General features: G+C 47.3%; 2 protein-coding genes and 1 long non-coding RNA gene across 6 annotated transcripts in view; all 3 read right to left on the bottom strand.

The window, feature by feature from the left end:
- LOC127925410 (pleckstrin homology-like domain family B member 2) overlaps positions 1–10,758 on the bottom strand; it is a 13,679-nt gene extending 2,921 nt beyond the window's left edge. Inside the window, exons 1-4 of the mRNA XM_052510290.1 lie at positions 10,680–10,758; positions 9,859–9,907; positions 4,451–4,567; positions 4,205–4,301 (exon numbers count right to left, since the gene is read on the bottom strand). Of these exons, the coding sequence (XP_052366250.1) occupies positions 4,205–4,301; positions 4,451–4,567; positions 9,859–9,894 (250 nt within the window). The 5' untranslated portion in view covers positions 9,895–9,907; positions 10,680–10,758. The remainder of the gene's footprint in view (positions 1–4,204; positions 4,302–4,450; positions 4,568–9,858; positions 9,908–10,679) is intronic.
- Positions 1–11,858, bottom strand: part of LOC118380142 (melatonin receptor type 1B-B-like) — a 123,150-nt gene that overhangs the window by 64,028 nt on the left and 47,264 nt on the right. The gene's annotated exons all lie outside the window — the stretch shown is intronic.
- LOC127925448 (uncharacterized) lies at positions 6,376–9,794 on the bottom strand. 4 transcript variants are annotated; one of them, XR_008121108.1, is made up of 3 exons: positions 9,285–9,794; positions 9,099–9,222; positions 6,376–9,037 (listed from the first exon to the last, which is right to left on the bottom strand). It is a non-coding gene; the product is annotated as an uncharacterized LOC127925448 (long non-coding RNA). The 4 variants fall into 4 exon arrangements; XR_008121038.1 differs by having other exon boundaries at positions 6,376–8,851; positions 8,914–9,037; positions 9,099–9,794; XR_008121096.1 differs by having other exon boundaries at positions 6,376–8,665; positions 8,728–9,037; positions 9,099–9,794.

Genomic DNA, 11,858 nt, shown 5'->3' on the forward strand with positions numbered 1-11,858 from the left:
TGACTGGACGCTACAGACCGCTCCCTGTCTCAGGAGCCACAGTCTGACTGGACGCTACAGACCGCTCCCCGCTCCCTGGGCCTCCACCCTGACTGACTGTCACCCTGACAGGAATAACACACTAGTGGACCTCCACCCTGACTGACTGTCTCTATGACAGGAATAACACACTAGTGAACCTCCACCCTGACTGTCACTATGACAGGAATAACACACTAGTGGACCTCCACCCTGACTGTCACTATGACAGGAATAACACACTAGTGGACCTCCACACTGACTGTCACTATGACAGGAATAACACACTAGTGAACCTCCACCCTGACTGTCACTATGACAGGAATAACACACTAGTGGACCTCCACACTGACTGTCACTATGACAGGAATAACACACTAGTGGACCTCCACACTGACTGTCACTATGACAGGAATAACACACTAGTGGACCTCCACCCTGACTGACTGTCACTATGACAGGAATAACACACTAGTGGACCTCCACCCTGACTGTCACTATGACAGGAATAACACTAGTGGACCTCCACCCGGACTGTCACTATGACAGGAATAACACACTAGTGAACCTCCACCCGGACTGTCACTATGACAGGAATAACACACTAGTGAACCTCCACACTGACTGTCACTATCACAGGAATAACACTAGTGGACCTCCACCCGGACTGTCACTATGACAGGAATAACACACTAGTGAACCTCCACCCGGACTGTCACTATGACAGGAATAACACACTAGTGAACCTCCACACTGACTGTCACTATGACAGGAATAACACTAGTGGACCTCCACCCGGACTGTCACTATGACAGGAATAACACACTAGTGAACCTCCACACTGACTGTCACTATGACAGGAATAACACTAATGGACCTCCACCCGGACTGTCACTATGACAGGAATAACACACTAGTGAACCTCCACACTGACTGTCACTATGACAGGAATAACACTAATGGACCTCCACCCGGACTGTCACTATGACAGGAATAACACACTAGTGGACCTCCACCCTGACTGACTGTCACTATGACAGGAATAACACTAATGGACCTCCACCCGGACTGTCACTATGACAGGAATAACACACTAGTGAACCTCCACACTGACTGTCACTATGACAGGAATAACACTAATGGACCTCCACCCGGACTGTCACTATGACAGGAATAACACACCATACAGTTCTAGAGTTGGGTACAGGAAAGACACATACACAAAACAGAGATGGCGAGTCGACACACAAACACACACAAACACACACACGCAGGAACCCTGATACCATCAGGCAAGAGGGCCAGAAACATCTGGCCCATAGGACAGGCTTCAATCTCAACACACACGCGCACACACACATTCTCCAGTGGGTACTGGGACCTACTGTATAAATGGATGCTTCACAACACATTCTCTAGTGGATACTGGGACCTACTGTATAAATGGATGCTTCACAACACATTCTCTAGTGGATACTGGGACCTACTGTATAAATGGATGCTTCACAACACATTCTCCAGTGGGTACTGGGACCTACTGTATAAATGGATGCTTCACAACACATTCTCTAGTGGATACTGGGACCTACTGTATAAATGGATGCTTCACAACACATTCTCTAGTGGATACTGGGACCTACTGTATAAATGGATGCTTCACAACACATTCTCTAGTGGATACTGGGACCTACTGTATAAATGATGCTTCACAACACATTCTCTAGTGGATACTGGGACCTACTGTATAAATGGATGCACAACACATTCTCTAGTGGATACTGGGACCTACTGTATAAATGGATGCTTCACAACACATTCTCTAGTGGATACTGGGACCTACTGTATAAATGGATGCTTCACAACACATTCTCTAGTGGATACTGGGACCTACTGTATAAATGGATGCTTCACAACACATTCTCTAGTGGATACTGGGACCTACTGTATAAATGGATGCTTCACAACACATTCTCTAGTGGATACTGGGACCTACTGTATAAATGGATGCTTCACAACACATTCTCTAGTGGATACTGGGACCTACTGTATAAATGGATGCTTCACAACACATTCTAGTGGATACTGGGAGTATAAATGGGATGCTTCATGCCTACATAAATGGATGCTTCACAACACATTCTCTAGTGGATACTGGGACCTACTGTATAAATGGATGCTTCACAACACATTCTCTAGTGGATACTGGGACCTACTGTATAAATGGATGCTTCACAACACATTCTCTAGTGGATACTGGGACCTACTGTATAAATGGATGCTTCACAACACATTCTCTAGTGGATACTGGGACCTACTGTATAAATGGATGCTTCACAACACATTCTCTAGTGGGTATACTGGGACCTTCACAACACATTCTCTAGTGGATACTGGGACCTACTGTAAAATGGATGCTTCACAACACATTCTCTAGTGGATACTGGGACCTACTGTATAAATGGATGCTTCACAACACATTCTCTAGTGGATACTGGGACCTACTGTATAAATGGATGCTTCACAACACATTCTCTAGTGGATACTGGGACCTACTGTATAAATGGATGCTTCACAACACATTCTCTAGTGGATACTGGGACCTACTGTATAAATGGATGCTTCACAACACATTCTCTAGTGGATACTGGGACCTACTGTATAAATGGATGCTTCACAACACATTCTCTAGTGGGTACTGGGACCTACTGTATAAATGGATGCTTCACAACACATTCTCTAGTGGATACTGGGACTACTGTATAAATGGATGCTTCACAACACATTCTCTAGTGGATACTGGGACCTATAAATGGATGCTTCACAACACATTCTCTAGTGGATACTGGGACCTACTGTATAAATGGATGCTTCACAACACATTCTCTAGTGGATACTGGGACCTACTGTATAAATGGATGCTTCACAACACATTCTCTAGTGGATACTGGGACCTACTGTATAAATGGATGCTTCACAACACATTCTCTAGTGGATACTGGGACCTACTGTATAAATGGATGCTTCACAACACATTCTCTAGTGGGTACTGGGACCTACTGTATAAATGGATGCTTCACAACACATTCTCTAGTGGGTACTGGGACCTACTGTATAAATGGATGCTTCACAACACATTCTCTAGTGGATACTGGGACCTACTGTATAAATGGATGCTTCACAACACATTCTCTAGTGGATACTGGGACCTACTGTATAAATGGATGCTTCACAACACATTCTCTAGTGGATACTGGGACCTACATGTATAAATGGATGCTTCACAACACATTCTCTAGTGGGTACTGGGACCTACTGTATAAATGGATGCTTGGGACACAAAACATTCTCTAGTGGGTACTGGGACCTACTGTATAAATGGATGCTTCACAACACATTCTCTAGTGGATACTGGGACCTACTGTATAAATGGATGCTTCACAACACATTCTCTAGTGGATACTGGGACCTACTGTATAAATGGATGCTTCACAACACATTCTCTAGTGGATACTGGGACCTATGTATAAATGGATGCTTCACAACACATTCTCTAGTGGATACTGGGACCTACTGTATAAATGGATGCTTCACAACACATTCTCTAGTGGATACTGGGACCTACTGTATAAATGGATGCTTCACAACACATTCTCTAGTGGGACCTACTGGGACTTCTTCTCTACTGGGACCTATAAAATGGATGCTTCACAACACATTCTCTAGTGGATACTGGGACCTACTAGTACTGTATAAATGGATACTGTGGACTGGGACTACTGTATAAATGGATGCTTCACAACACATTCTCTAGTGGATACTGGGACCTACTGTATAAATGGATGCTTCACAACACAAGTGGATACTGGGACCTACTGTATAAATGGATGCTTCACAACACATTCTCTAGTGGATACTGGGACCTACTGTATAAATGGATGCTTCACAACACATTCTCTAGTGGATACTGGGACCTACTGTATAAATGGATGCTTCACAACAGCAGAAAGCATCTTCTTCCTCTCCTCAATTATCTCCACAAACAAATAAAAAAAATCATGCTCCTGTCCACCCATCAGACACACAATCTGAGGATACATCCTGTGTGTTGAAGCCTAATACAGTATCTAGTCCAGAGGATCACCGGTGGTGTGACAGACTGTGTGTGGGTGTGTGTGTGTGTCCTTACCCTTGTGCAGACGGTGTGTATCTGTATTGCTGGAGACAGACATGGCCCTTGGTAGAATACTGACACAGCTACTACTCTGCACCGGGGGCTGCTGGGACTGTGGAAGACCAGCGAGAGTGAGATTAAAGGGGATGGTGTGTGTGTGTGTGTGCATGAGTGTGTGTGTGCATGAGTGTGTGTGCATGAGTGTGTGTGCGTGTGCGTGTGCGTGTGTGTGTGCGTGTGTGTGTGTGTGTGTGTGTGTACCTTGTTAAGCAACTGAGGGGTGACAGTGGTCTTCTTCCTGGGTAACGTGTCACTCGGGTGGGCCCCGCCTTCTTTCACTAACCTCTTCCTCTCCTCCAGCGAACAGAAGTGCTGAACCTGCACATACAATATTCAGAATTACACAACACACACACAGCTTTTACCTGCCTGTTGTGGCAGTGATTATTTACAGGGAGAGGAGGAGGAGAGTCAGGGAGGGGAGGGGTCACGATAAGTTGCCATGTCCTCCGGCCAATGAACAGAAGGGGTTTTGGTGAGAGAAGTGCGGCAGGGTGAGGAAGAAGGCCAGTCAACAGGAGAGGAGGGGCGACAGGCTGAGGAAGAAGGCCAGTCAACAGGAGAGGAGGGGCGACAGGCTGAGGAAGAAGGCCAGTCAACAGGAGAGGAGGGGCGACAGGCTGAGGAAGAAGGCCAGTCAACAGGAGAGGAGGGGCGACAGGCTGAGGAAGAAGGCCAGTCAACAGGAGAGGAGGGGCGACAGGCTGAGGAAGAAGGCCAGTCAACAGGAGAGGAGGGGCGACAGGCTGAGGAAGAAGGCCAGTCAACAGGAGAGGAGGGGCGACAGGCTGAGGAAGAAGGCCAGTCAACAGGAGAGGAGGGGCGACAGGCTGAGGAAGAAGGCCAGTCAACAGGAGAGGAGGGGCGACAGGCTGAGGAAGAAGGCCAGTCAACAGGAGAGGAGGGGCGACAGGCTGAGGAAGAAGGCCAGTCAACAGGAGAGGAGGGGCGACAGGCTGAGGAAGAAGGCCAGTCAACAGGAGAGGAGGGGCGACAGGCTGAGGAAGAAGGCCAGTCAACAGGAGAGGAGGGGCGACAGGCTGAGGAAGAAGGCCAGTCAACAGGAGAGGAGGGGCGACAGGCTGAGGAAGAAGGCCAGTCAACAGGAGAGGAGGGGCGACAGGCTGAGGAAGAAGGCCAGTCAACAGGAGAGGAGGGCGACAGGCTGAGGAAGAAGGCCAGTCAACAGGAGAGGAGGGCGACAGGCTGAGGAAGAAGGCCAGTCAACAGGAGAGGAGGGGCGACAGGCTGAGGAAGAAGGCCAGTCAACAGGAGAGGGAGGGGCGACAGGCTGAGGAAGAAGGCCAGTCAACAGGAGAGGAGGGGCGACAGGCTGAGGAAGAAGGCCAGTCAACAGGAGAGGAGGGGCGACAGGCTGAGGAAGAAGGCCAGTCAACAGGAGAGGAGGGGCGACAGGCTGAGGAAGAAGGCCAGTCAACAGGAGAGGAGGGCGACAGGCTGAGGAAGAAGGCCAGTCAACAGGAGAGGAGGGGCGACAGGCTGAGGAAGAAGGCCAGTCAACAGGAGAGGAGGGCGACAGGCTGAGGAAGAAGGCCAGTCAACAGGAGAGGAGGGGCGACAGGCTGAGGAAGAAGGCCAGTCAACAGGAGAGGAGGGGCGGCAGGCTGAGGAAGAAGGCCAGTCAACAGGAGAGGAGGGGCGGCAGGCTGAGGAAGAAGGCCAGTCAACAGGAGAGGAGGGGCGACAGGCTGAGGAAGAAGGCCAGTCAACAGGAGAGGAGGGGCGGCAGAGATTAAAGAGGATGAAAGGAACCCCACCAGAGAAAGGGAACTAGGGCTGACCCGATTTAGTCGACTGGTCGAATGTTTGGTCGACAGAGATTTCCTTAGTCGAGCAGTAGCAAAAACAAATAAATATCATAGTGTATAAGACACCTGTATGATTGGCTCCTGTCTGAGTGGACTGATCCATTGAGGAGGCCGTGGGGATGGAACAGTCCATCACTCTAAGAGACTAGTGCTACTGAAATTGGTTCAACACTAATAACAATCACATCATTGTATAACAAATGTTCTTTCTCCTACGCTTGATAGCGGTCGCTGAAACATCAGTGTGCTGTTATAGTGTCTTTAGTGTCTTTTCCTAGACCATGTTGCTATGTGGATAATAGCGAATTTAACCAGCATATTGGTGTGGATGCAACACTTCATCGCTCTCCTTCTTGGTCATTGTCCTGTTGGAAAACAAATGATAGTCCCACTAAGCACAAAACAGATGGGATGGCGTATCGTGCCTTGAATTCTAAATAAATCACTGACCGTGTCACCAGCAAAACACCATCACACCTCCTCCTCCATGCTTCACGGTGGGAACCACACCTGTGAAGATCATCCGTTTACCTACTCTGCGTCTCAAAGACATGGTGGTTGGAACACAAAACCTCAAATTTGGAATCATCAGACCGAAGGACAGATTTCCACCGGTCTAATGTCAATTGCTCGTGTTTCTTGGCCCAAGCAAGTCCCTTCTTCTTATTGGTGTCCTTAAGTAGTGGTTTCTTTGCAGCAATTTGACCATGAAGGCCTGATTCACACAGTCTCTGAACAATTGATGTTGATATGTGTCTGTAACTTGAACTCTGAAGCATTTATTTGGGCTGCAATTTCTGAGGTGCAGTTATTTTAATGAGCTTATCCTCTGCAGCAGAGGGAACTCTGGGTCTTCCTTTCCTGTGGCGGTCCTCATGAGAGCCAGTTTCATCATAACTGCTGATGGTTTTTGCGACTGCACTTGAAGAAACGTTCACTTGAAGAAAGTTCTTGAAATTTTACGGATTGACTGATCTTCATGTCTTAAAGTAATGATGGACTGTCGTTTCTCTTTGCTTATTTGAGCTGTTCTTGCCATAATATGGACTTGGGCTGTCTTCTGTATACCTGTATACCAACCCTACCTTGTCACAAACCAACTGATTGGCTCAATCACATTAAGGAAATAAATTCCACAAATGAACTTTTAACAAGGCACACCTGTTAATTGAAATGCATTCCAGGTGACTACCTCATGAAGCTGGTTGAGAAAATGCCAAGAGCGTGCAAAGCTGTCATCAAGGGTAAGGGAGGCTACTTTGAAGAACACTTTTTTGGTTACTACATGATTCCATGTGTTATTTCATAGTGTTGATGTCTTCACTATTATTCTACAATGTAGAAAAGGTAGGTGTGTCAAACATTTCTCACTGGTACTGTATATTGAAAAATACACGTTTAAACATTTTGACCAATCGATTGGTCCACCTCCAAACTACCCTCGCTCAAACACACACACCAACTGAATGCACTCAGACCCCTTACACACACCTCATCATCTTCTGGTTTTTGGGTGATGTCATCAGGGGAGGGGATATGCTCAGGATCAGAGGAGGGATTGGCCAGAGCCATGTTCAACTTGTTGTTAGTTTGGTCAGTGAACCTCTAGCATCGGAGGCAGAGCTGTACTGTTATGCAGGTTAAGCATCTTCCATTAGTTTCACATTGAATGCTAAACATACACAATAGGAACAGACCTGTTTGTTATCCGTGCAATGTGTTATTATCACTGTATAAACGAAAGACGAGAGGAGGAGGAAGTGTTTCTGAAATGGCCTCCACAAAGTGCTTCTTAAAGCCTCATGATATACCAGAACTTTCCCTCGGACATGCTGTCACGGCCCCTCTGCAGTGCAGGGGGCGGTTCCTCCTGGGGCGACAGGGTAGCCTAGTGGTTAGAGTGTTGGACAAGTAACCGAAAGGTTGCAAGTTCAAATCCCCGAGCTGACAAGGTACAAATCTGTCGTTCTGCCCCTGAACAGGCAGTTAACCCACTGTTCCCAGGCCGTCATTGAAAATAAGAATTTGTTCTTTAACTGACTTGCCTGGTTAAATAAAGGTAAAATAAAAAATAAAAGGCAGAGGAGGGTTGTTAGTGATTGGTCACCTGGGCTCAGGGTATTTAAACTGCTTCACCAATCTCTCTCTCTCTCTCTGCTCCTCCAGGTATGATCCTGTTTGTTTGTTCTTTCACATACACCTTAACATTATGATACTTTCACACCTCATTCCCTTTTCTTTGTTTAAAGTTAATAGTTTTGGTTTACAATAAAGAACCTTTTTGATTGGCCTATACCTGTTGTTCGTGTCCCCTCATAGTTTGGTTTACAATAAAGAACCTTTTTGATTGGCCTATACCTGTTGTTCGTGTCCCCTCATAGTTTGGTTTACAATAAAGAACCTTTTTGATTGGCCTATACCTGTTGTTCGTGTCCCCTCATAGTTTGGTTTATAATAAAGAACCTTTTTGATTGGCCTATACCTGTTGTTCGTGTCCCCTCATAGTTTGGTTTATAATAAAGAACCTTTTTGATTGGCCTATACCTGTTGTTCGTGTCCCCTCATAGTTTGGTTTATAATAAAGAACCTTTTTGATTGGCCTATACCTGTTGTTCGTGTCCCCTCATAGTTTGGTTTACAATAAAGAACCTTTTTGATTGGCCTATACCTGTTGTTCGTGTCCCCTCATAGTTTGGTTTATAATAAAGAACCTTTTTGATTGGCCTATACCTGTTGTTCGTGTCCCCTCATAGTTTGGTTTATAATAAAGAACCTTTTTGATTGGCCTATACCTGTTGTTCGTGTCCCCTCATAGTTTGGTTTACAATAAAGAACCTTTTTGATTGGCCTATACCTGTTGTTCGTGTCCCCTCATAGTTTGGTTTATAATAAAGAACCTTTTTGATTGGCCTATACCTGTTGTTCGTGTCCCCTCATAGTTTGGTTTATAATAAAGAACCTTTTGATTGGCCTATACCTGTTGTTCGTGTCCCCTCATAGTTTGGTTTACAATAAAGAACCTTTTTGATTGGCCTATACCTGTTGTTCGTGTCCCCTCATAGTTTGGTTTATAATAAAGAACCTTTTTGATTGGCCTATACCTGTTGTTCGTGTCCCCTCATAGTTTGGTTTATAATAAAGAACCTTTTTGATTGGCCTATACCTGTTGTTCGTGTCCCCTCATAGTTTGGTTTACAATAAAGAACCTTTTTGATTGGCCTATACCTGTTGTTCGTGTCCCCTCATAGTTTGGTTTATAATAAAGAACCTTTTTGATTGGCCTATACCTGTTGTTCGTGTCCCCTCTTTTTTTGCCACAGGCTATGAGCCGACCTGTGACAATGCACAGAATAGCAGATCCAATATATGTTTACCGCGATGCTGGCTGCCCATTTCCTCAAAACGAAAACAACAAATGCCCTGGGTGGGCCAGTGGCCCTGTTTCGCCTATCGCGGTTCTCAGCTTTAAATGACAAGGATGAAGAGAGGAAATGGTACCTTAACGCTCTTTATGGCAAGAGAGGAAAGGAGGGATGAGAGGACCAGCAGGTCAGCAGGAAGGATAAGAGAAGAAAGAGAGGAAGGGGCGTGGTCACGGGACTGGTCACTAGGAGACCGTCACACGTCAGCCAGCAATGCCGTATCCTAGGGGACGGGAGGAGGAGGAAAGAGAGGAGACTGAGGCGAGAGGGCCAATCGGCGGGAATGGAGACGGTTGCTAGGCAGCAGTCAAACATACCTCCTTGAGACTGATAGGACTGAGAGGGAAGTGCCGCCCACCTGTGAGGTCAGCATACTTCCTCTCCAGAGAGGCATGGTTCTCTTTCTCCTGAGAGAGAGCGATAGAGAGAGGGAGCGAGAGAGAGCCAGAGAGAGCAAGTGAGAGCGAGAGAGAGCCAGAGAGAGCCAGAGAGAGCAAGTGAGAGCGAGAGAGAGCAAGTGAGAGCAAGTGAGAGCGAGAGAGAGCAAGTGAGAGCGAGTGAGAGCAAGTGAGAGCGAGAGAGAGCGAGCGAGAGAGAGAGCGAGAGAGAGCGAGAGAGCGAGAGAAGAGCGAGAGAGAGCGAGAGAGAGAGAGAGCGAGAGAGCGAGAGAGAGCGAGAGAGGAAGAGCGAGAGAGAGCGAGAGAGAGAGCGAGAGAGAGCGAGAGAGAGAAGAGAGAGAGCGAAGAGAGCGAGAGAGCGAGCGAGAGAGGCGAAAGCGGAGCGAGCGAGAGAGCGGAGAGCGAGAGCGAGAGAGAGAGCGAGGAGCGAGCGAGAGCGAGTTGAGCGAGAGAGAGCGAGAGAGAGCGAGAGAGAGCGAGAGAGAGCGAGAGAGAGCGAGAGAGAGCGAGAGAGAGCGAGAGAGAGCGAGAGAGAGAGAGAGAGAGAGAGAGAGAGAGAGAGAGAGAGAGAGAGAGAGAGAGAGAGAGAGAGAGAGAGAGAGAGAGAGAGAGAGAGAGAGAGAGAGAGAGAGAGAGAGAGCGAGAGAGCGAGAGAGAGAGAGAGAGAGAGAGAGAGAGAGCAAGTGAGAAAGAGAGAGAGAGAGAGAGAGAGAGAGCAAGTGAGAGAGAGACTTTAAAATGCAAGTAGGACTGAAATCAAACACACACCATGCGTTCATACCCTCTGCAGCATCATCTGCAGGTTGGTCCTCTCCTTCAGAAAGCTATCCTTCTCTCGCTGAGCCTGCTGGGTAATCAGGTCCGCCTGCTTCTTCAGGGTCACCAGCCTCCCCTGGGAACACACACAGTTTAACACACACAAAGTTCAACACACACATACTCTAACACAAACACACCATACCTTGCGTGTGACGGTGCTGAGTTGATAGTCAACGATCTCTCTGAGAAGGTGTTGTGTGCTTGTCTCCTTCTCCTCATTATGATGACTCTCTCTCTCCATCTGCTGGTCCTCCAGGTCCTTAAAACGCTTTGTCTCAGCCTCCAGCACCTCAGAGTCCTGACACACACACACACACACACACACACACACACACACACACACACACACACACACACACACACACACACACACACACACACACACACACACACACACACAGTCAGATTGTGTTGTAACATCTTGGCTGTTCCTATGTGGACACTGTTTACTCCCTATTTTGTGGATGAGGGAGAGAGCATTCAGTCACACAACCAAATCAAGGCTCTCACCAAACATGCTATAAACCATGTTTCCTCATCCTATCAAAAAACAGCTACTACCCATCAACAGGTGGAGAGTCTGTGGAGCTGAAGGACATGATGTGACCCATCCTGAAACTGACTGACAGGAGAAGAGGAGGAAATGGAGGAGGAAGAGGGAGACCAGTAGAGATAATCATTCAGGCAAATGAGAGGAGCACGACCTAGAGGAGAAGGAGGGGTGAACAGGTAGGAACAGGTGTGTGTGTGTCACCGGGAAGTTGTTAATTTTAGCAGCAAGAGTGTGTACTGACCCAGCTCACACAAACCCTGAGACAGCTGCTCTACCCTAGTCCTCTCAGTCTGTAGAGACACACACCTGGCATACTCATAAGCACACACACACACACACAGTGGAGGACACACAGCACACACAGACGAACGACAAGCACACACAAACAATACACACACACAGATGAATGACAAGCATGTGCATACGCCTAGGTACAAACACACAGGACAGAGGGCAGAATACAACGTTTGTGGGAGAAGGGAAGCAGAGTTATTAATACAGTGTTACAGTGATCTGGAGAGCTGGATGGAGGGATGGACTAGAGGACAGGGAAGACCAGGAGGACCGATACAATGGTTGGTTGGGGGT

Source organism: Oncorhynchus keta, chromosome 1, assembly GCF_023373465.1.
Source record: "Oncorhynchus keta strain PuntledgeMale-10-30-2019 chromosome 1, Oket_V2, whole genome shotgun sequence".
Classification (NCBI taxonomy): domain Eukaryota; kingdom Metazoa; phylum Chordata; class Actinopteri; order Salmoniformes; family Salmonidae; genus Oncorhynchus; species Oncorhynchus keta.